The 25,551-nt window shown below is 39.5% G+C and overlaps 1 protein-coding gene across 1 annotated transcript in view; it reads left to right on the forward strand.

The window, feature by feature from the left end:
- The window catches only part of MAP3K2 (mitogen-activated protein kinase kinase kinase 2), a 208,349-nt gene that overhangs the window by 153,777 nt on the left and 29,021 nt on the right, over window positions 1-25,551 (forward strand). Inside the window, exon 14 of the mRNA XM_006903148.1 lies at window positions 14,010-14,139. Coding sequence (XP_006903210.1) covers window positions 14,010-14,139 — 130 coding nt within the window. The remainder of the gene's footprint in view (window positions 1-14,009; window positions 14,140-25,551) is intronic.

Genomic DNA, 25,551 nt, shown 5'->3' on the forward strand with positions numbered 1-25,551 from the left:
GGATGGTGAAGAGATTGAGATTGTTCACAGCTTCAGTTTGCTCGGTTCCACAGTCAACACTCTTGGCACCAGCAGTCAGGAAATCAAAAAGCGTATCGCAATGGGAAAGTCTGCTGTTAGGGACCTCTCTAAAGTACTCAGGAGCAACGGTGTCTCTCTGGAGACTGAGGTGCACCTTATACAGGCCATCGTCTTTGCAATCGCTTGTTATGCATCAGAGAGTTGAACAATGACTAGGGAGGACAGAAGGAGAGTGGATGCTTTTGAGCTTTGGTGCTGGAGAAGAGTATTGAATGTACCATGGAATGCCAGGAAAACAGATTCATCTTGGAGAGGATTAAACCAAGCTACTCCTTGGGGGCAAGGATTCTGGGGCTTTGTCTGACATACTTTGGCCATGTTGCCAGGAGGGACGGGTCCTTGGAGAGGGACATCATGATTGGGAGTGTGGACGGACATCGCAGGAGGGGAAGACCCTCTATGAGATGGATTAATTCAGTGACTGGGGTAATCGGGATGGGTGTGTCAGAGGGAGTGCGGTTGGCGCAGGATAGAGCAGGGTTTAGGGCTGTTGTGCATAGGGTCGCTGTGAGTCGTAAACGACTCGATGGCACATAACCTCAACAACAACAACAAGAACAACATTTGATAGGGTATTTTGGTTATCCCAAGAGTCCAGAATTAAGGTTTCATAGTGTAGTGTACTGGGGGTCGTCGGAGGGGTACAGGAGGATTGTATACCAAAGAAGGAATTTTTCTTTTGCTTTTCAAAGTAAAGAGTGAACCGGAGGTGGGGATTGGCGGGTCATTGGAGGGCTGGGAGGGGAGAAAAGTGCAATAATGAATGAATGGAAATCCTAAATCGCTGTAAATGTTCATTAAAATCAATAAAAGGAAATACCTAACTTTTCCGTAAACTTTTATTAAAATCACAATTAAAATCAAGAGAATTATTTAAAAAAAATAAGTCAACATTTAGGCCAACACCACAGTATCACAGCAGGCAGGTGAAATCTTGCTGAAGATTATTTTAAAATGACTGGAACAGTACAGACATTCAGGCTGGATTTAGAAGAGTCCATGGCACAGATATTTAATGGGTTTTGATTGAAAGCAGAGAATACCAGAAAGGTGTTTGCTTGTTTTTTATTGATAACGCAGAGGTATTTGATGTTGTGAATCATAACAAATTATGACCAACATTTAGAAGATTGGAAGTCCCAGAACATTTAGTTTTTTTCTCTGAGAAAGCCTATACATAAACCACGAAGCAACTGTCCTTGTAAGCAGCACAAAAGAACACTCCATGGTTTAATAGTATGGAAAGGTGTACATCAGGATTGTTTCTTTTCTCCATATCTGTTCAATCAGTATGCTGAGCAAAGAATTTGATAAGCTGGGCTATATGAAGAAGAATGTGATATCAGAATTAGAGGAAGATTCATCAACAGCCTGAGATATGTAAATGACACAGCCTTCCTTGGTGAAAGAAAGGAGGACTTGCTACAGAAGATCAAATAGTACAGCCTTAAAATATGTATTATTTCACAACATCAAGAATATAAAAATTCTCACCATTGTGATACATGGAAAAAAGACTTGAAGTTGTCAATTATTTCATTTTACTTACATCCACAATCAACACTGTTGGTAGCAACAGTCAAGAAATCAAAAGATGTGTTGCATTGGGAAAATCTCTAACGTTGTAAAGAGCAAGGATGTCCTTCTAAAGTCTAAGGTGCACCTTATACAATTCTCAGTATTTTCCCTTGCTTCCTATGCATCTGAAAGAATACCCTGAATAAGAATGACAGAAAAAGAATCATTGCCTTTGAATTGTGGTGTTGGCAAAAAACATTGAGTATCCATGGATTTTCAGAAGAAAAAACAAATCTGTCATGAACGAAATGTAGCTAGAGTGCTCTTCAGAAGCCAGCATGATGCATCTTCATCTCACATACTTTGGGCATATTGTAAGGAGAAAACAGTTCTAAAAGAGAGACATCAAGAGATGGATTGATTCAATGACTGCCACAATGGGCTGAAGCATAATAGAGATAATAAGGACAGTACAGGATAAAGCAAGATTCAGATCTGTTGTATCATAGTCAACAGCAGTAGTCTAACAGCAATGTGACATCTCATAGAAAACTCACTGCTGTTGAGCCAGAACAACTCATCACTAACCTTCCACTGGGATTTTCAAGGCTCTAAATCACTGGAAAGGAGATAGCTGTGCAACTTCCCACAAACCACCCCACTGGAGCTCCTTAATTTAGCAACAGCTGGGTTTAATTAATTTTGTTTCTGTAAGAGCGGCTTTATAAATTTCTCATTTTTAGAACAAAAAAAGATACATTGTTTTGGTTGGAAGTTTCAGACTAAAGTGAATCTTAAAAGGATTTTATTAAAGCACTAATGTGTCTTTCTTAAATTGGTTTCAAGCTGGTAATTGCCATCATAAAGTGACCAAAAAAAAAAATTAGGGTTTCCTGAGTAATAAGTTAGTACTTCCTTAGAAATAATAAACTCAAGTGGCATTAACCTTTGGGTTTTTTGGTTGGAAATTTACATAAAGCTCTGTGACAAGGTCTTTTTCAGAGTGACTTTGTTACTATATCTTCTACAGGGGCAAAAACCAGTTCCTCAACTGCATAAAGCTGTACAAAGCAAGCTTCAAAAATTGTTAGCATAAAAGCAGAAGTATTGATCTGAGTCAGGCCAAAACCTCAACCCAACTAATTGAGATTGACTATTTGAAATTTCTGTTCATAGTGGGTACAATGGGACTTTTCAAAGAGAAGACAGTCCATTACTGTCAGTTCTGTACTCAGTTCTCCTCCAAGGCAGAGAGAGCTGCCCTGTGTTGTTTCTAAGACTGATCTTTATAAAAGCTAACTGCTTGCACTCCACCAGATTTTCTCCGCCAGAGAAGCTGGTGGATTTGAACTACAAGCCTTAAAGTCAAGGGTTTAACCATGGTGCCACCAGAACTCCTTAAAGAGAAATAAAGAAGAATTATAGAAGAACAATTGACAGACTTATTAAATTCTGCCCTCCTGCTTTTATAAAATGATCTCTGTCTCTCCACCCTAAAGTTTTATCTCTTGAAATTCAAATTTAGGAAATCTGACTGAATGAAAAAAGGATTTGCAGCTTAAGGTGAAGAAAACTCTTTAGACAGATTAATTTTTGTCACCGATTTCTTAAAATTAAATATTTGGTTTGATAGATAAGAAAAGCCTCATCAGTTTCTCTCTTCAACAGTGGGAATATTCAGGTATGTTTTCTTGCTTATAAAAAGGTTTCATCCCTTAGGAAGCATTTAATTTTCATCTTTTAATATGTTGGTTATTAATCAAATTTGTACATCAGAATTACTAGGGAAGCTTTTTAAAAAAAATTTTAAATGCCTTTTTTAATAGCAGGTTGTTTTCTGATATGGCACTACATGCATACTTTTAAAAAAGTAAAATCACTAAAAATACAAAATTTCTTTTTGTTACTATTTTCTCCTCTCTTCAGCCACAGCACAGCAGTGTATCTGTGTAAACTCTGATAATCGTATGCAATTTTGTAATCATATTCACTTTTTAATTATCCACTATCAATAAAACACTTTTATAATAGAATAAGAACAAGATAAAAAGTAGATTATACATAGAGGAGAAGAGAGAAGGAAAACCAAAAATATATTCAAGGTGGAGGAAACAGCAATAAAAAAGAAATTTTCTTTTTAATTGAATTTTATTATTTTTGTGTGTGTACCATCAAATTGGATCTGACTGGTACAGGAAGAGATTGTCCCTCTTTCTCCAGCAGAGCATCTAGTAGATTCAAACTGCACACCTCTGGGATTGCAATGAAAAAAGAATTTTTAAAAGCAAGGATCCTGAAAAGTTTAACAATGATGTGTTATTGTTACAGACTCAGTTCCAATTGGACTCAAAGGGTCGATGCCTTTATTATAGTAAGGAATTATTTAGAATAAGTATGTCGATGTGCTTTTTTAGTTTGCTTGGCTCCACAGTCAACACTCTTGGCACCAGTAGCCAGGAAATTAAAAGGTGTATTGCCATGGGAAAGTGTACTCCTAGGGACCTCAATACTAAAGAGCAATGGTGTCTCTCTGGAGACTAAGGTGCGTCTCATACAGGCCATGGTCTTTGCAATCACTTGTTTTGCATCAGAGAGTTGGACAATGACCAGGGAGGATAGAAGAATTGATGCCTTTGAGCTGTGACGCTGGTGAAGAGTGTTGAGAGTACCTTGGACTGCTAGGAAAACAGATTCAACCTAGAAAGGGTTAAACCAGTGGCTCCTTGGAGGCTAGGATTCTGAGGCTCCATCTAACATACTTTGCACATGTGAGGAGGGACCAGTCCTTGGAGAAGGACATCATGCTTGGGAGGGTGGAGGGACAGCACAGGAGGGGAAGACCCTCTATGAGGTGGATTGGTTCAGTGACTGGGGTAATTTGGATGGGAGTGTTGGAGACAGTGCGATTGGCACAGGACAGAGCAGAGTTTAGGGCTGCTGTACATAGGGTCGCTATGGGTCACAAGCGACTCAACGGCACATAACAACAACAACAACATGTCGATGTGCAAACTTTATTTTTACTTGTAAAAAGGGACATAGAGGCTAGTGCCTTGGAAAAAAATGTCATCTGAATTCCTTATAGACCTTGTAGTAGTTTTATAGGTTCCTTATAGAGGCAGAGAGCTTAATTCTCTTTCCCGTCTTGCAAGATGGCAGGTAAAAAACCAGACACTAAAGGTAAGAACCCTAAGGCCAAACCTGAAGCCAGGAAGGCAGGTACCAGTGTGAAGACTAAAAAAGGCTAAATTCAAGGGCAAAACACCCAAGAAAGAGAAGCCCCACTGCAGCTGAAATCCTATTCTAGTCAGAGGAATTTACAATTATTTCTGATTGGACATGTATTCCAGGAAGGACCTACACAAGAGAAAGTATTACACCACTAAGCCCAAGCTTGAAAAGGAGAAAATTATAAAGCAGGACTGACATGGACGTTGGAGGGAAACTAAGTAAAGGGGATAAATAATGAACACTGCACTGAGACAGATGAAAGAAAGAAATGTTTAAAAGGAATATATGCTTACACATTATATGTATGACAGAAGTTCAGAATAAGGTGCATAGAAAAGTGGACTGGGGGAGGGGTAAGGAGAAGTAAGGATATTATGTAACAATGAGTGAATGAGGGGGGGAAGGAGAAAGTTCTTACTATTGTCACAAAACCAGTTGATGACGGTAAGAAAGGTGACACTGTAGTGGTTAAACTTCAGGGTAATATGTGGCTATTTATCATACTCTAGATGTTTCTAGGAAGCATTTGAGCCAAAGCAAAAGACCTTCAGTCAGCACATGAGGAAGGTGCACTGTAGCATCATGCCTCGGGCCCTTCTGACCATTTTCAAGAGACACTGCTGAAGCAAGAGAGTGGTTTTCCTGAAGTAGTTGAATAGTGAATTGCTACTCGTGACTGAGTCTCTGACCCTCAATTGAGTTCCTGTGCAGAGAACAAAACAGAAACTTCCTAAAGTTAAAATGCCAAAACTTCTCATTTAGTCTTACTTCAAAAAGAAGCAGCTGCAGGAACTGAGGCACCAGAAAAAGTGGGATCTTTGACACAGCAAAGTAGAAATACGAGATTTTGGAGCAGTACAAGGATGGTTGGAAAGTTGTGGATTCCCAGATTTTGCCAAAAATCAGAGCTGTTCCTCAGCTCAAAAGCTACCAGCTTTCTTTATTCTCACTCACCAGTGGAATTTATCCTTACAAATTAGTGGTCTAGATTTCTTGCAAAGGACCTAGTAACTCATGTCTTTAAAAAAAAAACCTCAAGGATTAGACATTTTTATTTCTCCCATGTGATTTATAATCACAGAACCCTAGTGAAGTGTCAGTTATAAGTAAGTTCTACTCTGACAGAAATTAGTTTTTCATTTTTGCCTTTCGGGGTAGGTTAAGAGCATATGGCAGGGTTATCTTAGGAGGAATTATGTAAATCAGGTGGCACACATAGCTAGCCTTCAAGATGGAATTTACCTGGTTAGGTGTTTGTCAACACTAACATGCCCTGTAGGTTTCCTTTTCCTGCCTGTTTTCTCTGGAAAGTAATACAGTAGTCACTTAATGCAGGACGCTCTGGTGACCTGGTGATAATGAGTTGCATTGTCATCCTCTAGGCACATGGTTTGTGGTACACAACAATAGCATGGTGCACAACACAAGAACTTGATGGTATGTAACAGCTCAGGTCATTGCTAGCAAGTCAGAATCAACCCACAGTTGACCCTATAGTGGATTTTCAAGAGACTATAAATCAAATCATGAGACATGAGAGGAGATTGCTCATCTTTCTCCCAAGAAGCAGGACGTGGGTTTGAACTTCTACCATTGAGTTGACAACACAAATCAATCCCTAGTGCCTAGGCCAAAGAGGAAAGATGTTGGGGAAACAGAGCAAAATGGAAGTATGCAGTTACAAAATTTAGTGCTTAGTTTGGCATTTCATTAAAAAAATGAACATAGAAATGCCATATGGCCCAGCTAGGAATATGACACTGCTAGGAATATAACCCAAGGAAAATAGAACTAAGACACAAATGGGAGATTTGTAAACCTTTGTTCGTAGTAACATTTTTCACAATTAGAAGAAAATGGAAACAAACCAAATGTCCATCAACAAATTAATAGAGAAAGTATGGTACATTCACACAGTGGAATACTATACATCACTAAGGAACAATGATTTTTTTTTGTGGGGGGGGAGAGATTTAAAATTTTTTTATTTTATTTTATTGGTTTACTTACAAAGTTTGCATACATTGTGTTTCACACTATCCTTCATTCACTTGTGTTTCATACAGTCATTCCTATTCATTCTATTTGGGGATTTGTGGTGGTGTGTTTTTTTTTTCTCTTTGCTTTTTTTTTAAATATATATTATTTAAAAAGAAATTTATATTAAACAGGTTTATTTACAAGGTTCATATACATTTTCATACTGTAACTTTTCTCCTTTCCTTTACCCATCCCCTCTCTCTGCTCATCAAATTGTGTAACCCTATGATTAACCACACCCCACCCCACCCTGCCACCCATTCTCACCCCTCTGCTCCCCCTCACCCCCTACATTGGATCCTCATACACATTCCACAATAATGGTCTTATACAGTATTTTTTTTTCTATGCTACTGAGTTAGTTCACTTTGCATAATGCTCTCCAAACCCTCCCAGGTTAGGTGGAGGAGTAATGATTTTGTAAAATAAAATATCATATGGAGAGGCTGGAGTCCATTATGCGGAGTGAGCTCAGTCTCATAAGGACAAATGTTGCATAAGACTATTATTGTACAAATAGAAGGATAATTAGTAAGATGTGTATAAAAGTCCAAGGGGGGAAGGAGAGAGGAGCAGGGTGGAGTATGGGGACAAAGCAGAGTTTACTGAGTGAAGGGAAGGGATGAAGGAATTAGGAAAGAGCCAGTGGGGACCTGAAAAGATGGAATAATAGTGAACATAGATCAATGGTGATTAACTTTACAAAACCCAATGTATGAAATACAGTGTGTATGATGTGTGAGGCACATTGTACATGAATAAAACACACTGCATATTAATTTTGTATGTAAACCAAGATAAATTTTTAAAAGGGTAAGAATTGTTTAAAACAATACAAAAAATTTTACTGCTTAATTGTTTTTTAAAAAGTCATCTTTGGTACAAGGTCAAGAAGTCTTATCAATGCATAAAATTTTTTAAGAGGAACCAAAAACATGGTCTTGTGAGAAGATTCTTCCTCACCCAAGGTAGATTTGTATCTATTATGTTAAAAGCAATGGCCCTACTGTTGTTGCTGTTGTTGTTGTTGTTGTTATATGCCATTAAGTTGGAACCAACTCGTAGATGAACTTCTAGCAGATTTTCAGAGGCTGTCAATTGCATAGAATATTGTCCATGCAGCTTCTTACCATATACTGATGCCTACCTGGTAGCTGTCTTGTCATTGTCTTTAGTGAGTTGTGCTACTCAACCAAAGGCAGCACTTCCACCAGTTTGAGTCCAGTAGTGGCTCTATAGAAGAAAGATGGACAATTTCAGAGGATTTACCGCTATGGGTAGATTCTGATTCTATGGCAATAAGTTTTGAGTAGAGATTGAGATAGAGATTGATAGGATATCAAAGGATAGAGCATGGATTCTATCTGTTATTTGTTGCTCTCTATGAGTCATAGTCAACTCAGTGGCACTTAACAATAACAGTAGAGATGTTGAAGGAGCTTCTATAAATAAATGATTGGACAATTTGGAAGGTCAGTTAAAAACCTGTGTTTTTAAGATGGCATCTGGACCAGCTCCTTGGGGGACCTTACATTTGCTCTGCTGCAAGATGCCAGTGCCTGTGTGGCATGATCAGCCCAGGAGCATCTTCCAGCCACTGCTTCCCCTGCATCTGCTACCAGCTGTGGCCCAGCTGAGGTAAACTCGCACTGTGACTAGCAACAGCGCACCACTGCCTGTCAGGTTGAGGGCTGCAGTTTTAGAGCGTATTCCCACCCAGAGCACTAGACAGCTGCTGCCACCACCACCTGATGACCTTGCTGTGACAATGCCTGGAGACCAGCAAGCTGCCTACCTGCTATCCAGTTCCAGACCTTGGGGGAATTACTGCTGTCGGGCCCTCAGCAAGAAGGGAGCACAAATACACAGGTCCTTCACAAAATGTTGCCATACTCTGGGTCACTATATAGTTACAATGAACTAACATCTACTAAGAAAAGACTCACATAATACCAAGAAAGCAGGAGTCTGCCTCAGTCATCATGAAAAAACAAAATAACCCTTCTCATTAAAACACACACACACACACAAAAACACAAACCAAAACAACCCAACCAGACCCAATGAATAACCCAGATGAAGAGAACCAAAGAAATGGGTTGAAGTGGAGTTATTTGAACAGCTACAGAAGAAGATGCAAATGATGGAAGAAACAAAAAAGCAAATACCCCAGAGACAACAATCCAGAAGAAACAGATTGATGAGGAGCAACTTGAACAGCTATGGAGCAAAATAGAAAAGACGGAAGAAAGAATTGATAGAATAGATAAGGAGATACAAGAACTTTAAAAATCAGCACAAGACATAGAGCCAACATAGTACTGGAAATAACAGGAAAGCATGAAAATGCAATCCAGAATATTAAGACTGAAATGGCACAAGTGTCCAACACGCTTTTTTATAGGACCAAAAAGTGGAACTGAAGAGATGGGATCAGTGATCTAGAAGACAAGAACCTCACTAAAATCATACTAGAAAAAAAAAATCAGAGATGAGAGGGAAAGAAAATGTAGAAAACATTAGAATCATACGAGATGACATCTAAAGGAACAGTATATGTATCCTTGGAATTCCAGAAGGGAGAGACAGTGAAATCACTGAGAAAATAGTGGAAGAAGTACTAGAAGAAAACTTCTCAGGTATTTTGAAGAATGGGGAAAACCAGAAGAAGCACAGTAAATACCAAAGACTATACCCAAAAAGAAAAACATCAAAACCTATCATAGTTAAATTTTTCCAAATAAAAATAGAATTCTAAAAGCAGCATGAAATAAAGAGTTACCTACAAAGGTGAAACAATTAGATTAAGTTGTGATTTCTCAAGAGAAACCATTCAAGCTAGAAGACAGTGGGATGACATATTGGGGGGGAAAAATTACCTGCCAAGGATATTAGACCAAGCAAAGCTCTCCATAAAATATGAAAGAGAAATTAGATACTTTGCAGAAAAGAAGAAACTTAAGGAATTTGTGGGGGAAAAAGACCAAAACTACAAGAAATTTTAAGTCAAGTCCTTCAAATGTAGAGTCCAAGGGAAAGTACATGGACCATAGTAACCAGAAAGAACAGGAAAAGAATCATGGCAAAATCACAAAAGTAAGACCTGGCCTGAAAATAATCACACCTAATGTGAATGGACTAAATGCACCGGTTAAGAGAAAAAGAGTAGCAGAATAGATAAAAAAAAACAAAGTCTATCAATATGTAGCCTACAAGAGACATATTTAAAAAAAGAAGAGAAAGACAGATTTAAAATCAAAGACTGGGGTAAAAATATACCAAGCAAATGGCAACTTCAAAAAAAGCAGGAGTGGCAATACTAATTTCCGATATAATAGATTTCAGACTGAAAACCACCATAAAAAGGGAGGATATTACATACTGATTAAAGGCACAATAGATCAAGAAGACATAACCTTCATCAGTATTTATGCACCAAATGGCAGATCTGCTAAATACATAAAACAATAGTTAACAGAATTGAAGAAAGAAATAGCACCATAATCACCAAAGGATAGGTCAACCTAAAAGAAACTCAACAAAGATGCAGAAGATCTAAACTATACAATCAGCCAACTCGACTTTATGGATATATTCAGGGTACTGCACCCAACTAAAACTCAATTTACTTTCTTCGCAAATGTACATGGTATATTCTCCAGAATCGATTGCATATCAGGAGACAAAGCAAGCCTCAACAAATTAAACAAACATTGAAATAATACAAAATATCTTCTCAGATCACAATGCCATAAAAATAGAAATTAACCACAGCAGAGTAAAGCTTAAAAAACCAACCATGTTGAGGCTGAATAACTCTGCTAGAACATGAGTGGGTTATAAAAGAATTAAAGAATGAAATTAAAAAGTTCCTTGAAACAAATGAAAATACAAGATACCAAAACCTCTGGACTGCTAAGGGAGTCTTTGGGGCAGTTCATACCAACAGGCACACACATAAAAAAGGAAGAAAGAAGACAAAGAATCAATAGTCTAACTCAGCACCTACAGCAAATAGGAAAAGAACAACAATCTAATCCTACAGCCTCTAGAAGAAAAGAAACTATAAAGACAAGAGCAGAAAACAATTATATAGAAAACAGAAAAATGGTTTAAAACCAGTAAGACCAGGAGCTGGTTTTTTTGAAAGAATCCATAACATTGATAAACCTCTGGCAAACTTAACAAAAGGGTGGGGGGGAAGACACAGATAACTCGATTAAAGAATGACAGAGGTGACATCACAACAGAACAAACGAAAATTAACATGATAATATTGGAATACTATGAAAAGCTATACTCAGATAAATTTTAAAACCTAGAGGAAATGGACAAATTCCTTGAAACCCATGCCCTACCGAGACTGATAAGTACAGCTATAGAACATTTAAACAGACCCATCACAAAAGAAGAACTTGAACAGGTCATAAAGAGACTTCCCCATAAGAAAAGTCCTGGACCAGATGGCTTCGGAGCTGAATTCTACCAAACATTCAGAGAGGATGTATCACTAATTCTACTTAAACTATTTCAAAAAATTGAAAAAGAAGGAACACTTCCAGAGTCATTCTGTGAAGCAAGCATAACCCTAATACCAAACCCAGGCAAAAATATTACCAAGAAAGAAAATTACAGACCAGTATCTCTCATGGAATATTGATGCAACATCTTAGCAAAATTCTAGCCATCAGAATCCAAAAGCATATCAATAAAATAATACACCATGCCCAAATGGGACTCAGAACAGGTATGCAGGGATGGTGTTTGGCGTTAAGAAAAACAATCAACGTAATTCACCATATTAACAAAGCAAATAACAAGAACCATATGATCTTAGCAATTGATGGAGAAAAGGCATTTGACCAAAATACAACACCCCTTCCTGGTAAAGACACTCAGCAAAATTGAAATAGAAGGCAATTTCCTCTACTTCATGATAAATATATATGCAAACCCAAGAACAAATATCATTCTCAGTGGAGAAAGACTGAAAGCATTTTGCTTGTGAACAAGGACTAAACACGGATGCCCACTCTCACCACTTCATTAAGTATTGTATTGGAAGTGCTTGCTAGGGCAATATAACGAGAAAGCATCAAGATCAGCAAAGAGATGGTTAAACTATCACTATAAACTAATGATACGATAGTGTACATAAAAAACCCCACAAAACAAAACACCCTGTTGAGCTAGTAGTCCAATTTAGTAGAGTGGCAGAATATAAGGTCAGTATCCAAAAGTCAGAGGTGTTCCTGTGCCGGAACAAAGAGAACTCAGAGAAAGAAACCAAGAAAGCAATATCATTTACAATAGCCAACTACAAATTGATACTTGGGAGTAAACCTAACTGGAGACACAAAATACCTTTACAAAGGAAACTACAGAACATTTCTGCAAGATACAGTAAAACATCTAAAGAAAGGGGGAAATGTACCATGTTAATGGATAGGAAGATTCAATGTTGTGAAAATGACAATTCTACCAAAAGCAATCTACATGTTCAGTGCAATCCCAATACATACATCTTCACTTTTCAAGCAGACAGAAAGGGAAATTGTCAAGTTTATTTGGAGAGGAAAGAGTCCCCAAATAAGCAAATCACTTCTGAAAAACAAAAAAGAAGTAGGAGGCATAGCACTCCCTGACCTCAAAATACAGCCATAGTAACCAAAACAGCATGGTACTGGTACAGTGACAGACGCATAGACCAATGGAACAGAATTTAGAACCCAGGAATAGACTCAGCTGTATTTGACAAAAATAAAACCTATAAAGTGGGGAAAAGACAGCCTCTTCAACAAATAGCACTGGCAAAACTGTACTTCCCCCTGCAAAAAGCTGAAACAGGATCCACATCTCACACCAGACACCAAAATCAACTCAAGGTGGATCAGAGACCTACCTGGGAGTAAAGTGCAAAGCCATAAAGCTCATCAAGACAAGCTGGGTTCAAGCCTAATCTGTAGTATAAAAAGGCTGTCAGATATAGCCAGAAGTGCACAGCGTGGAGAGGATAAAATAGATGAATGAGACCTTCTAAAGATTAAATTCCAGTGTGCATCAAAAAACATTTTCCAACAGAGAGAAAAGAAAACCTACTGACTGGGAAAATAATTTGGCAATACTATTTCAGAGAAGCGTCTCATATCAAAAGTTTACAGAATCCTACAGGGCCTTCACAAGAAAAAGACTGAAAACAAAATGGGCAAAAGACATGGAAAAATTTTTCAGAAAGGAAGATACTCAGATGGCCAACAGACACATGAAGAAATGCTCAAAATCACTGACAAGAGGTGCAAGTCAAAACCACAATGAGATACCACCTTGCCCCAGGAGCAGTGGCAAAGTTTAACAGGACAGCAAGTAATTTTGGAGAGGATGTGGTAAGATAGGAAATCTTATACGTTGAAAATAGCCCAAATGTCTAGCCACAATTGAATGGATTGAGAAATTATGGTACATTCACATAATGGAATACTACCCAGCATGCAGGAGCAATGATTTTGTTCCTAACTTGGGAGGGACTGGAGAGCATTATGCTAAGTTACCTAACTCAGTCCCATAAGGACCAATACTGTATAAAACCATTATTGTCAATGAGTATGAGGATCCAAGAGAGATTAGAGTGGAAGCAGAGAGGTGAGGAGGGCTAGGGGTGGTGTTAACCATGGTATCACACTGTTTGATAGGTGGAAGGGGTGTGTGTGAAGGAAATAAGAAAGATCCAATATGAAAAACAAGGTATATGAACTTTGTAAATAAACCAGTATAAAATACAAATTTTTTTCAGAAGGTGGCATCTCGGCTTGTCCAGCTCTAAATGCAAGGTGTGGCCATGTAGTTTCTGTTAATTATATGTACTGTCTTCAGAAGTTTAATATAGAACCTAGCCTGTCTCATTTAGAAACCAGGACATCAGTAAAAGAAATATGGCTTCCTCCAGCAAGAACACTTGAAAAGTTCTAATCAAGGATTATAGAATGACTTTGGGATTTTTACCCCTTGGTTTCCAGGACATACCGTTTCCTAAGAAAATCTGTCTTCAACAATTATGGATTCATGGTGATTAACTAGAACTATTTAAAAGTTGTTTTCATTTCAAAGAGTGCTATCATTTCCTTAATGTTCTTTTATCCTAGGGTTCAATTAAGGACCAATTAAAAGCGTATGGAGCTCTTACTGAGAATGTGACCAGGAAATATACCCGCCAGATTCTAGAAGGTGTCCATTACTTGCACAGTAACATGATTGTTCATAGAGATATCAAAGGTAAGTAATGATGTATTTTTATTTTAAATACATAATTCTTTATATGAATGAAACAAATAAGATGGTTGAGAAATTTTATCTTGTCAGTGATTAATTCATTGTTCCATTAGACATATCCTGCTATTCTCATCCACACAAATAGGATTCTTACATAATAAAGTTCAAAAGATCATAAAAGTGTAACCATGTTTTCCTACAAATAGTGTAGGAATTAAAATCTTGCAGTTATAAGACACAATATATATAAATGATTGTATAAGACACGAAGTTCATGTACAATACATGACATACAGCAATAAAAGTTTTTTAAAGATAAAAAAAAAGAGTCAACAATTAATTGCTATTAAGTTGGAACTGAGTCTAACTGGCCTTGCAGTCGGTATTCAGAGACTATAAATTGCAGAGGAAATTGTCCATAAAGGGCCCAGTGGAGCAGCTTGTGGATTCAAACCTCTCTATATACTTTGCTACCAGAGTTCCATATAGTTAAAAGTAGGGTTTTTTATCTATTATTGTTACTGATCTTATTATTGTTACTGTCTATTGTTACTTGTTATTCTCAGGTGAGTACAACTCATAGTGAGTGACACTATGAACAACAGAGCTGAGCCTGTCTTATCCTATGTCACCCTCGCTATCTCTGATGTACTTGAGCCCATTGCTAGTCTTTCTAACTTTCACTGACCCTCCACCTTTCCAAGCATAATGTCTTTTTCTAAGTACTGGCATATGTTGTTGTTGTTATGTGCTGTCGAGTTGTTTGCGACTCATAGTGACCCTATGTACAACAGCCCTAAACCCTGCTCTATCCTGTGCCAATCGCATTGCCTCTGACACATCCATCCCGATTATCCCAGTCACTGAATCAATCCATCTCATAGAGAGTCTTCCCCTCTTGTGCCATCCCTCCACCCTCCCAAGCATGATGTCCCTCTCTAAGGACCTGTCTCTCCTTGCAACATGCCCCAAGTATGTCAGAGGAAGCCCCAGAATCCTAGCCTCCAACGAGTAGCCTGGTTTAACCCTCTCCAGGATGAATCTGTTTGTTTTCTTGGCAGTCCATGGTACAGTCAATACTCTTCTCCAGCACCACAGCTCAAAGGCATCAGTTCTCTTTCTATCCTTCTTAGTCGTTGTCCAGCTCTCTGACACATAGAAAGTGATTGCAAAGACCATGGCCTGTATCCGGCGCACCTTAGTCTCCAGAGAGACACCGTTGCTCTTGAGTACTTTAGAGAGGTCATTAACAGCAGACTTTCCCATCGCAATATGTTTTTTTATTTCCTGACTGCTGGTGCCAAGAGTGTTGACCGTGGAGCCGAGCAAATTGAAGCTGTGAACAATCTCAATCTCTTCACCATCCATCCTGATGCTGCCAATTGGTCCAGTGGTGAGAATCTTTGTCTTCTTGACATTGAGCCTCAATCCATATTGTAGGCTGCAGTCCTTGACCCTCTGGAGCAAGTGCATGAGATCCTCCTCAGTTTCAGCAAGCAGGGTTGTGTCATCTGCACAACGCAGATTGTTAATAGATCTTCCACCAATCCTGATGCCACAATTCTCCTCATAGAGCCCAGCCTCCCGGATAATCTGCTCTGCCTACCACTTGGCCAACTGACTGGAAGAGATCTATATTTGTTCCCATTCCAAAGAAGGGTGACCCAACAGTTGAGTGTGGAAACTACAGAACAACATCTTTGATTTCACATGCAAGCAAGATTCTACTGAAGATTATCCAAAAACGACTGGAATAGCACATCAGCAGAGAATTGCCAGAAGTCCAGGCTGGGTTTAGAAGGGGTTGTGGTACTAGGGATATTGTAGCAGATGTTAGATGGATCCTAGCTGAAAGCAGGGAATACCAGAAGAATGTCTATCTATGTTTCATTGATTATGCAAAGGCGTTTGACTGTGTGGATCATAACAAACTGTGGCTGACTCTGAGAAGAATGGGAATCTCAGAACATTTAATCGTGCTAATGCAAAACCTATACTTGGACCAGGAGGCAGTCGTCAGAACAGAGCAGGGTAACACTGCTTGGTTCAAAATTGGGAAGGGTATACGCCAGGGATGTGTCCTCTCTCCATACCTTTTCAACCTGTATGCAGAGCAGATTATCCGGGAGGCTGAGCTCTATGAGGAGAATCAGGATTGGTGGAAGAAGTGCTGGCATATACCAAAAGAATTATGTTTCTAAATATCTGAAGTCAGTTCTATAGAGAGAAGCAGAGTAATTGTCTGCTTATTTATTATGACTAGTTAGATCCAAAAGAAATAAAACTTTGACCAAGTTGTTCTTATGTGCCATCGAGTCACCTGAGACTCATAGTGACCCTAGGTACAGCAGCCCTAAACCCTGCTTTATCCTGTGCCAATATCACTGTCTCTGACACACCCACCCCAATTACCCCAGCCACTGAATCATAGATGGTCTTCCTCTCTGTGCTATCCCTCCACTCTCCCAAGCATGATGTCCTCCTCCAAGGACTGATCCCTCCTTGTAACATGTCTAAAGTATGTCAGACAAAACTTCAAAATCTTTGCCTCCAAGGAGCAGCCTGGCTTAACCCTCTCAAGGATGAACCTGTTTATTTTCTTAGCAGTCCATCGTATATTCAATACTCTTCTCCAACACCACAGCTCAAAGGCATCAGTTCTCCTTCTATCCTTCCTAGTCATTGTCCAGCTCTCTGACACATAGAAAGTGATTGCAAAGACCATGGCCTGTATCAGATGCACCTTAGTTTCCAGAGTGACATCATTGCTCTTCAGTACTCTCTAACAGCAGACTTTCCCACTGCAACACATCTTTTAGTTTCCTGGCTGTTGGTGCCAAGACTGTTAACTTTGGAGCCAAGCAAACCAAAGCTGTTAACAATCTCAATCTTTTCACCATCCATCCTGATACTGCCACTTGGCCCAGTGGTGAGAATCTTTGTCTTCTTGATATTGAACCTCAATCCATTTTGAAGGCTGTGCTCCTTGATCTTCCTGCAGCAAGTGCTTCAGGTCCTCCTCAGTTTCAGCAAGCAGAGTTGTGTCATCTGCATAACGCAGTTTCTTGATGAATCTTCCACTAATCTTGATTCCACACTTCTCATACAGCCCAGCCTCCTGGATAATCTGTTCTGCATGTAGGTTGAAAAGGTATGGCAATAGGACACTTCTCTTGGTATACACCCTTCCCAGTTTTGAACTATGCAGTGTTTCCTTGCTCTGTTCTGATGACTGCCTCCTGGTCCAAGTATAGGCTTCACATAAGTACTATCAAGTGTTGTGGGATTCCCATTCTTCTCATAGTCAGCCACAGTTTGTTATGATCCACATAGTCGAACGTCTTTGCATAATCAATGAAACACAGATAGACATTCTTCTGGTACACCCTGCTTTCAGCCAAGATCCATCTGACATTAGCTACAGTATCCCTAGTAACACAACCTCTTCTAATCCCAGCCTGAACTTCTGGTAGAATGTTCAGCGGAATCTTGCTTTCATGTGATGTCAATGATATTTTTCAATAATTTCCACAATCTGTTGTATCACCTTTCTTTGGAATTGGAACAAATATAGATCTCTTCTAGTCAATTTGGCCAAGTGATTGTCCTCCAGATTTCTTGATACAACTTGGTGAGCACATCTAGAGCAGCTTCTGTTAGTTGAAATACCTCAATTGGTATACCATCGATTTCTGCAATTAAAAATAATTGCAGTTATAACATGTGATTGTTGTCTAACATTAGACATAAAATCCAAAAGGAAAAATTGAACCAAAAAGGGAATGAAACACTTCTTCTTTTGATGAGTTTCTGTAATCTGTGACCGATTAAATAAAATCTTTAGTATCTTTTCTCAAAATAAACTTGTTTTTTTATACCATAGAGTTAGAACCAACCCATAGGTTGGTTCCAACAGGTTTTCAGAGGTGGTTAATGGCATGGGCAGAGACTGCTCATCCTTCTCGCATGGAGCAGCTGGTGGCCTCCATTGACGTGCCTTCGGAGTGCGCTTCTTGTCACTCCGCCCCTAGAACTCCCTCAAAATAAACTAGAAAGTAAAACAAAACAAAACAAATCTTCTAATTTTCAATGTTGAAAATTAAGCTAAAGAACAAACAAGTCTGTCTTGGAGGAAGTGTAACTAAAGTGTTCCTCAGAGGCTAGAAAGAGAAGAAGACCTCCATCAACCTAACTTGTTAAAATTACTTTAACAATGGCTCGAGTATATCTCAGATTGTGAGAATGGCACATAATACACTTGACTTGATGGCATAACATAATGTAAAACAAAAAAATAGTGACTAAATTGTTGGTTTTGGTAAATGCCGTCGAGTCATAGGCGACTCATAGCGACCCTATAAATGAAAATCCTCAACACTTGTGTGACTTTCATCCTTTCTCCAGGTTCATAGAGTTTCCAGAGGCAAACTATTACGGAACTTGATGCCACTCCTGCTTCCAAGCTTGTTTTAATCAGGGTAAATTATTGATCTAACAATTTTTGTTTCTTTCAAAGCCATGTTTGAATTGACTGAAGAATCTTATTCTAATTAGAGGCCCAAACCTGATCTTCAAGGCAGATTATAAAAGACAAAGTAATACTTCAAACCAAAAATTTTAAAGAATTGTTACCTTAATGATAAGTAAAGGAGATGCCTTCATGGATGGGGAATCATGCTGTTGACGCAAAGGCAAGTGGTTTGAATCCATGAGCTACCCTCTCTTCTGTGTGGTTTAGTCTCTGAAAACCTGCTGGAGCATCAGCTGTGAGTTAGTTCTCAGTCAACAGCTGGCAATGAGTTGAGTTTATTTGTCTAATAAGAAACAAAACTATTTGTACTAAATGCTATCCAGCATTTAAAAACAACAAAATGCCTCAGACTCTTTGCCTATAAGCTGACATTGACATACACCTGCCCTTTGATCTGAGACTTTAAATTTCATTGGAGGAGATTGCCCTTCTATCTGCCATGAAGCCACTGGTAGATTCAAACTGTCAACAAGAGGTGCCCTTCAGGTTAACATTGGCAGCTTCTCTGGACTACACCTCTGTTGTTGTTCTCGAGTTGACTACAACTGATAGCAACTCTGTGAACAGTGGCTCTTAACCTTGCCGTATCCAGTGCCATCCTCATCTTGAACTCATTGTTATAATCTCTGTGTCAGTCAATCTCTTTGAGGGTCTTCTCTTATGCTGACCTTTCAAAGCATGATGTCACTATCCAAGGACTGTCCCCTCCTAAGAACACGACCAAAATTTGTGTGATAGAGTTTCACCATCTTTGCCTCCATGGAGCACCCTCTTTGCTTTTTCTCCAACAGAGCTATTTTTTTCTTTGACAGTCTATGTAATATTCAGTACTCTTCTCCAACACCTCAACCTAAAGGCATCACTTCTTGTCATCGTTAGTCATTGTGCAACTTTGAGATGCATAGCAAGCAATTGAAAAGACTGTGACTTGGATCAAGCACACCTTAGTCTTTAAACTGGCATCATTGCTCTTTATTACTCTGGAGAGATCTCTGACATAGATAGTGAGCTTCTCCAACAATTATTTCCACAGATATAGTCAGTCTCATTCCTCTGTAATCTGTCAGGTGAGGTCCATGCTATAGTCAGTGGTTGTGTGTTTTTAAGAAAAGGTATTTTCAAAGAATAAATCATTGGTTGGTTGTACAAAATTCAGTTATTTCATCTCCATCCTACTCTCTGTCACCAAGTCCTTAATTTCCCACTAGCAGTCTATCTTCATTGTTCCCAACTTTTGTATTCCAGTCACTAGTTATTACTAATAAATCTTGATTGCATGTTCATTCCATTTCAGACTGCAAAAGTTGGTAGAAATCCTCAGTTTCCTCCTCTTTGGTTTTAGTTGTTGGTTTGTTGTTGTTGTTATGTGCCATCGAGTCACTTGCGAATCATAGCGACCCTATGTACAACATCCCTAAACTCTGCTCTGTCCTGTGCCAATCACACCATCTCCGATACACCCATCCCGATTACCCCAATCACTGAATCAATCCACCTCATAGGGGGCCTTCTCCTTCTGTGCTGTCCCTCCACCCTACCAAGCATGATGTCCCTCTCCAAGGACCTGTCCCTCCTTGCAACATGTCCAAAGTATATTAGACAGAGCCTTAGAATCCTTGCCTCCAAGGAGCAGCCCGGTTTGACCCTTTCCAGAATGAATCTGTTTGTTTTCCTGGCAGTCCATGAGTATTCCTCAATACTCTTCTCCAGCACTACAGCTCAAAGGCACCAATTCTCCTATCCTCCTTAGTCATTGTCCAACTCTCTGATGCATAATAAGTGATAGCAAAGACCATGGCCTGTATCAGACGCACCTTAGTCTCCAAAGAGACACCATTGCACTTGCTGCAGAGGGTCAAGGACTGCAGTCTCCAATATGGATTGAGGCTCAATGTCAAGAAGACAAAGATTCTCACCACTGGACCAATTGGCAGCATCAGGATGGATGATGAAGAAATTGAGATTGTTCACAGCTTCAGTTTGCTTGGCTCCACAGTCAACACTCTTGGCACCAGCAGCCAGGAAATTAGAAGACGTATTGCCATGGGAAAGTCTGCTGTTAGGTACCTCTCCAACGTAGTTGTTGGTACATGTGTTCAAATAATAATAGCAGGTCTTTCTTGTTCTTTTGGCAGTCCATGGGATGTTCAGTGCTCTAGTCAAAGGCATCAGTTCTTCTTCTGCCATCCTTATTCATTGTCCAGCTCTCAGATGCATAGCTGTTGTGTATTGTCGAGTTGGAACCAACCCATACCTGACCATCCAGTGGGTTTTGAGAGGCAGTTAATCACATAGGAGAAAATTGCCCATATTTCTCCCATGGAACAACTGTTGGGTTTGAGATTACAGCACAGCTTCTTACCACTAGGCCACCAGATTTCTTACCACTAGGCCACCAGAGCTCCCTGAAGCATAACAAGTGATTGAAAATACCATGGCTTGAATAAGGCATGCTTTGGGCTTTTAAGGACTTTGGAAAGGTCCCTGACAGCACTTTCCCAATGCTATATGTCTCCTGATCTGACTGCTGGTACAAAGGGTATTGATTATGGATCCAATCTATCATGATGTTGCCCAGTTGTGAGGATTTTTATCTTCTCCAGCAAGAGCTTCAGGTCCTCTTTGCTTTCAGCAAGCAGAGTTGTATCATCTACATATACACAAGTTGTTTATGGATCTTCCTCCAATCCTGATGCCACATCCTTCATAAAGTCTAGCTTCTCAAATTACTTGATCAGCATATTTATTGAATAGATATGGAGAAAGGACACAATTCTGACACACACCTTTCTTGATTTTAAACCATTCTGTTTCCGTCGTTTGTTTGGATTGCACCTTCTTGGTCTAGGTACAGGTTTTGCATGAGAATAACTGAATATTCTGGGATTCCCATTCTTTTCCATATTACCCATAGCTTATAATACACACCCGCAAATGCCTTTGCATAGTCATTAAACCACAAATAGGCATTCTTCAGGTATTATATGCTTCCAGTCAAGATCTGTCTGACAAATTGGTGATAATGTCCCGAGTACCACAGCCTCTTCTAAACCCAGCTTGCTCATCTAGCAGTTCTCTGTCAATGTGCTGTTCCAATCATTTTTGGATGATCTTCAGCAGGAGTTTACTTCCGTGTGATCTTGGTGACACTGTTTGATAATTTCCACATTTTATCCAATCACCTTTTTTTTTAAAAAAATGGGAATAAATATGGATCTCTTCCAGTAAGTTGGCCAGGTGGTTGTCCTCCAGGTTTTTTGGCACAACCTGGTGAGCATTTCTAGAGCTGCATCTCTTTCTTGAAATATGTGAGTTGGTATGCCATCAATTCTTGGGGCCTTGTTTTTTGCTAATTCCTTCACAACAGCTTCAGCTTCCTCCTTCATCACTATTTCCTCTTGAACATAAAATGTTTCATGAAATTCTTCTGAGTCAGCCAAGTCTTCTTGGTACAGTGACTATATATACTTCTTCCATATGCTTTTGGTACCTTCTGCATCATTCACCATTCTGCCCATAGCACTGAGTATTGCAGCTTGCAGCGTGGATTTTGGATTTGTTCTTTAATTCCTTCAGCTTAAGAATACCAAACGAGTCACTGGACTCAGAGTCACAGTACCAAAAAAGAATTGACTGCATAGAACATCATATATTCAAGGTAGTATACCGACATATTTCAAGAAAGAGATCCAGCCCTGGTTGTATTCATCAGGTTGTGCCAAGAAACCTGGAGGACACCTACCTGGCCAAGAGATTGATATTTACCCCCATTCCAAAAAAGGGTGATTGGATATTGTGGAAATAACCGAAAAATATCACTAATATCAATGAGCTCTAGGGCAAGAACCTGCACTGCAATCCCAGAGGCATATCATTTGAAGTCACCAGCTGCTTCATGGGGAAAGGACGGGCAGGCTCCTCCTGTGTGATTAATTGTCTCTGAAAACCCACCAGAGGGACAGCTATGTGTTGGTTCTAACTATAGTAAACAATAACATCACTAATACTACACCCAAGCAAGATCCTGCTGAAGATTATCTAAAAATGACTGGAACAGTATATCAACAGAAAATTGCTAGATGTGTAAGCTGGGTTCAGAAGAGACCATGGCACTTAGGAAATTATAGCCAGTGTTATGTGGATTTTAGCTGAAAGTAGAGAGTACCAGAAGAATGTCTCTGTTTTCTTGACTATGCAAAGGCATTTGACTGTGTGGATCACAACAACTTGTAGCCAACCTTGAGAAGAATGGGAATCCCAGAACATTACTTGGGCTCATGTGAAACCTTTAGTTGGGCCAGGAAGCAGTCCTCAGAACAGGGTTCAAAATCAAGAAAGGGGTACAGCAGGGATGCATTCTATCCCATGCCTTTTCAGTCTACATGCAGAACAGATTCAGGAGGCTGTACTTTGAGGAGGAATGTCGCATCTGGATTGGAGGAAGAATTATCAACAACCTGCTTTATGCAGATGACACAACCTTACATGGAGAAACTGAGGCTTTAGCTGCAAAAGGTCTAAGACTATAGTCTGCAATATGAAATGAAGCTCAACATCAAGAAGACCAAAATTCTCACCATTGGGCCCAAATGGCAGCACCATGATAGATTGAAAAGAGAACAAGTTTCGTTTTCTAGGTCCAACAGTTTCTTGGCACACTGGTGTCATGAAATCAAAAGACATCTTTGCATTAGGAAAATCTGCTGTCAGAGACCTCTCCAGGGTTCTGAAGAGCAAAGATGTCAGTCTTGAGACTAAGGTGCACCTGACCCAAGCCATGGTCTTCACAATTACTTGCCATGTATTAGAAAGCTGAAGGAGTTGTGATGCTGAAGAAAAGTATTGAACATACAATGGACTTCAAAGAGATCAAAGAGGTCTGTCCTGGAAACTATATAACCAAACTGCTCCTTTGAGGCAAGGCTTTTGAAGTTCCATCTTTTGGACATATTTTGGACATGTTGCCAGAGGGACCATTCCTTGGAGAAGGATATTATATAAGGTTGATGGCCCAGTACAGAGGAAGGTGACAGTGCATGATATGGATTGACACAGTAATGGGGGTAGGTGTGTGAGAGGTCATGAGATTGGCTTAGGAGAGGGCAGGATTCAGAGCTGTTGTGCCTAGGCAACTTGATAGCAAGATTAAGAAATAAGTATGAAATAAAATTAAGAAATAAGTATGAAACAAGAATAGCAATACCAACTAACATACTCATACCCACCTTCATTCCCCACTATTTATAATAGTTAAGAGTTGGAAACAAGCAATTCAACTGTTTATCAACAGACGAATGGCTAAAGAAATGGACACATTGATGCAGTGGAATATTATGCATCATGAGAAATTGACAAAGAATTTGTAAAATGTCGTCATACACCATGGATAGAACTAGACCAGATTTTGCTGGGTGACGTAAGTCAATCACAAAAAGACAATTATTGTATAATGTCATTAATATAAAAATCTAAGAAATAGTTAGCACTAGAATAAATTTTGGAGAGTTAATAGAGATGAAAAGCAAGAGTGAGGAGAGAAAAAAATTAAAAATAATTTTTTGTGGAAAAATCTCCATAGCTATTTATTATGTACTAATATGTGCAGGCATTGAATCAGGTTTGGGGAATGTAATGGAAAGAAAAAATAGCTGCTTAATAATATCAAGGAATTATTGCTTATCTTCTTAGAGTTATGATGAATTTTTATCTTTTAGACTTGAAATATTATGGGGCATGAGTAGTGCAGTTATAGTATTCTCACTTTTCATGTGGGAGACCAGAACCAGTGCGAATCATGCACACTTATTGCTTGACTGGAAGTGAAAGCTTTTGTATTGCTATATACTGAACACATTTCAGTGGAACTTTCAGAGTAAGAAACAGTGTAGTAAGAAAAGTTTATTCATCCATTCCTGAAAATCAGATAATGAAAGTACTATGGATCTCAATGATAAGATTTGCGGCTGATCATGGGGATGCATCAAGACTGGATAGCATCTTGTTCTGTTGTCCATAGTATAAAAACGACTCTAGCACTAAAAGCAATGTTGTTGTTGTTGTTGTGTGCCGTCGAGTCGTTTCCGACTCATACCGACCCTATGCACAACAGCTCTAAACCCTGCTCTATCCTGCGCCAACCGCACCGCCTCTGACACACCCATCCTGATTACCCCAGTCAATCCATCTCAGAGAGGGTCTTCCCCTCCTGCGCTGTCCCTCCACCCTCCCAAGCATAATGTCCCTCTCCAAGGACCCGTCCCTCCTGGCAACATGTCCAAAGTATGTCAGACGAAGCCCCAGAATCTTTGCCTCCAAGGAGTAGCTTGGTTTAATCCTCTCCAAAATGAATCTGTTTGTTTTCCTGGCAGTCCATGGTACATTCAATACTCTTCTCCAGCACCACAGCTCAAAAGCATCCACTCTCCTTCTGTCCTCCCTAGTTATTGTCCAACTCTCTGATGCATAACAAGCGATTGCAAATACCATGGCCTGTATCAGGCGCACCTTAGTCTCCAGAGATACACTGTTGCTCCTGAGTACCTTTGAGAGGTCCCTAACAGCAGACTTTCCCATCGCGATACGCTTTTTGATTTCCTGACTGCTGGGACCAAGAGTGTTGACTGTGGAGCCGAGCAAACTGAAGCTGTGAACACTCTCAATCTCCTCGTCATCCATCCTGACGCTGCTAATTGGTCCAGTGGCAAGAATCTTTGTCTTCTTGACATTGAGCCTTAGTCCATACTAAAGGCTGCAGTCCTTGACCCTTTGCAGCAAGTACATGAGGTCCTCCTCAGTTTCAGCAAGCAAGGTTGTGTCATCTGCATAACGCAGATTGTTAATAGATCTTCCACCAATCCTGATGCCACAATTCTCCTCATAGAGCC

Source organism: Elephantulus edwardii, unplaced genomic scaffold, assembly GCF_000299155.1.
Source record: "Elephantulus edwardii isolate Elephantulus edwardi_28Jun2011 unplaced genomic scaffold, EleEdw1.0 scaffold00523, whole genome shotgun sequence".
NCBI lineage: Eukaryota > Metazoa > Chordata > Mammalia > Macroscelidea > Macroscelididae > Elephantulus > Elephantulus edwardii.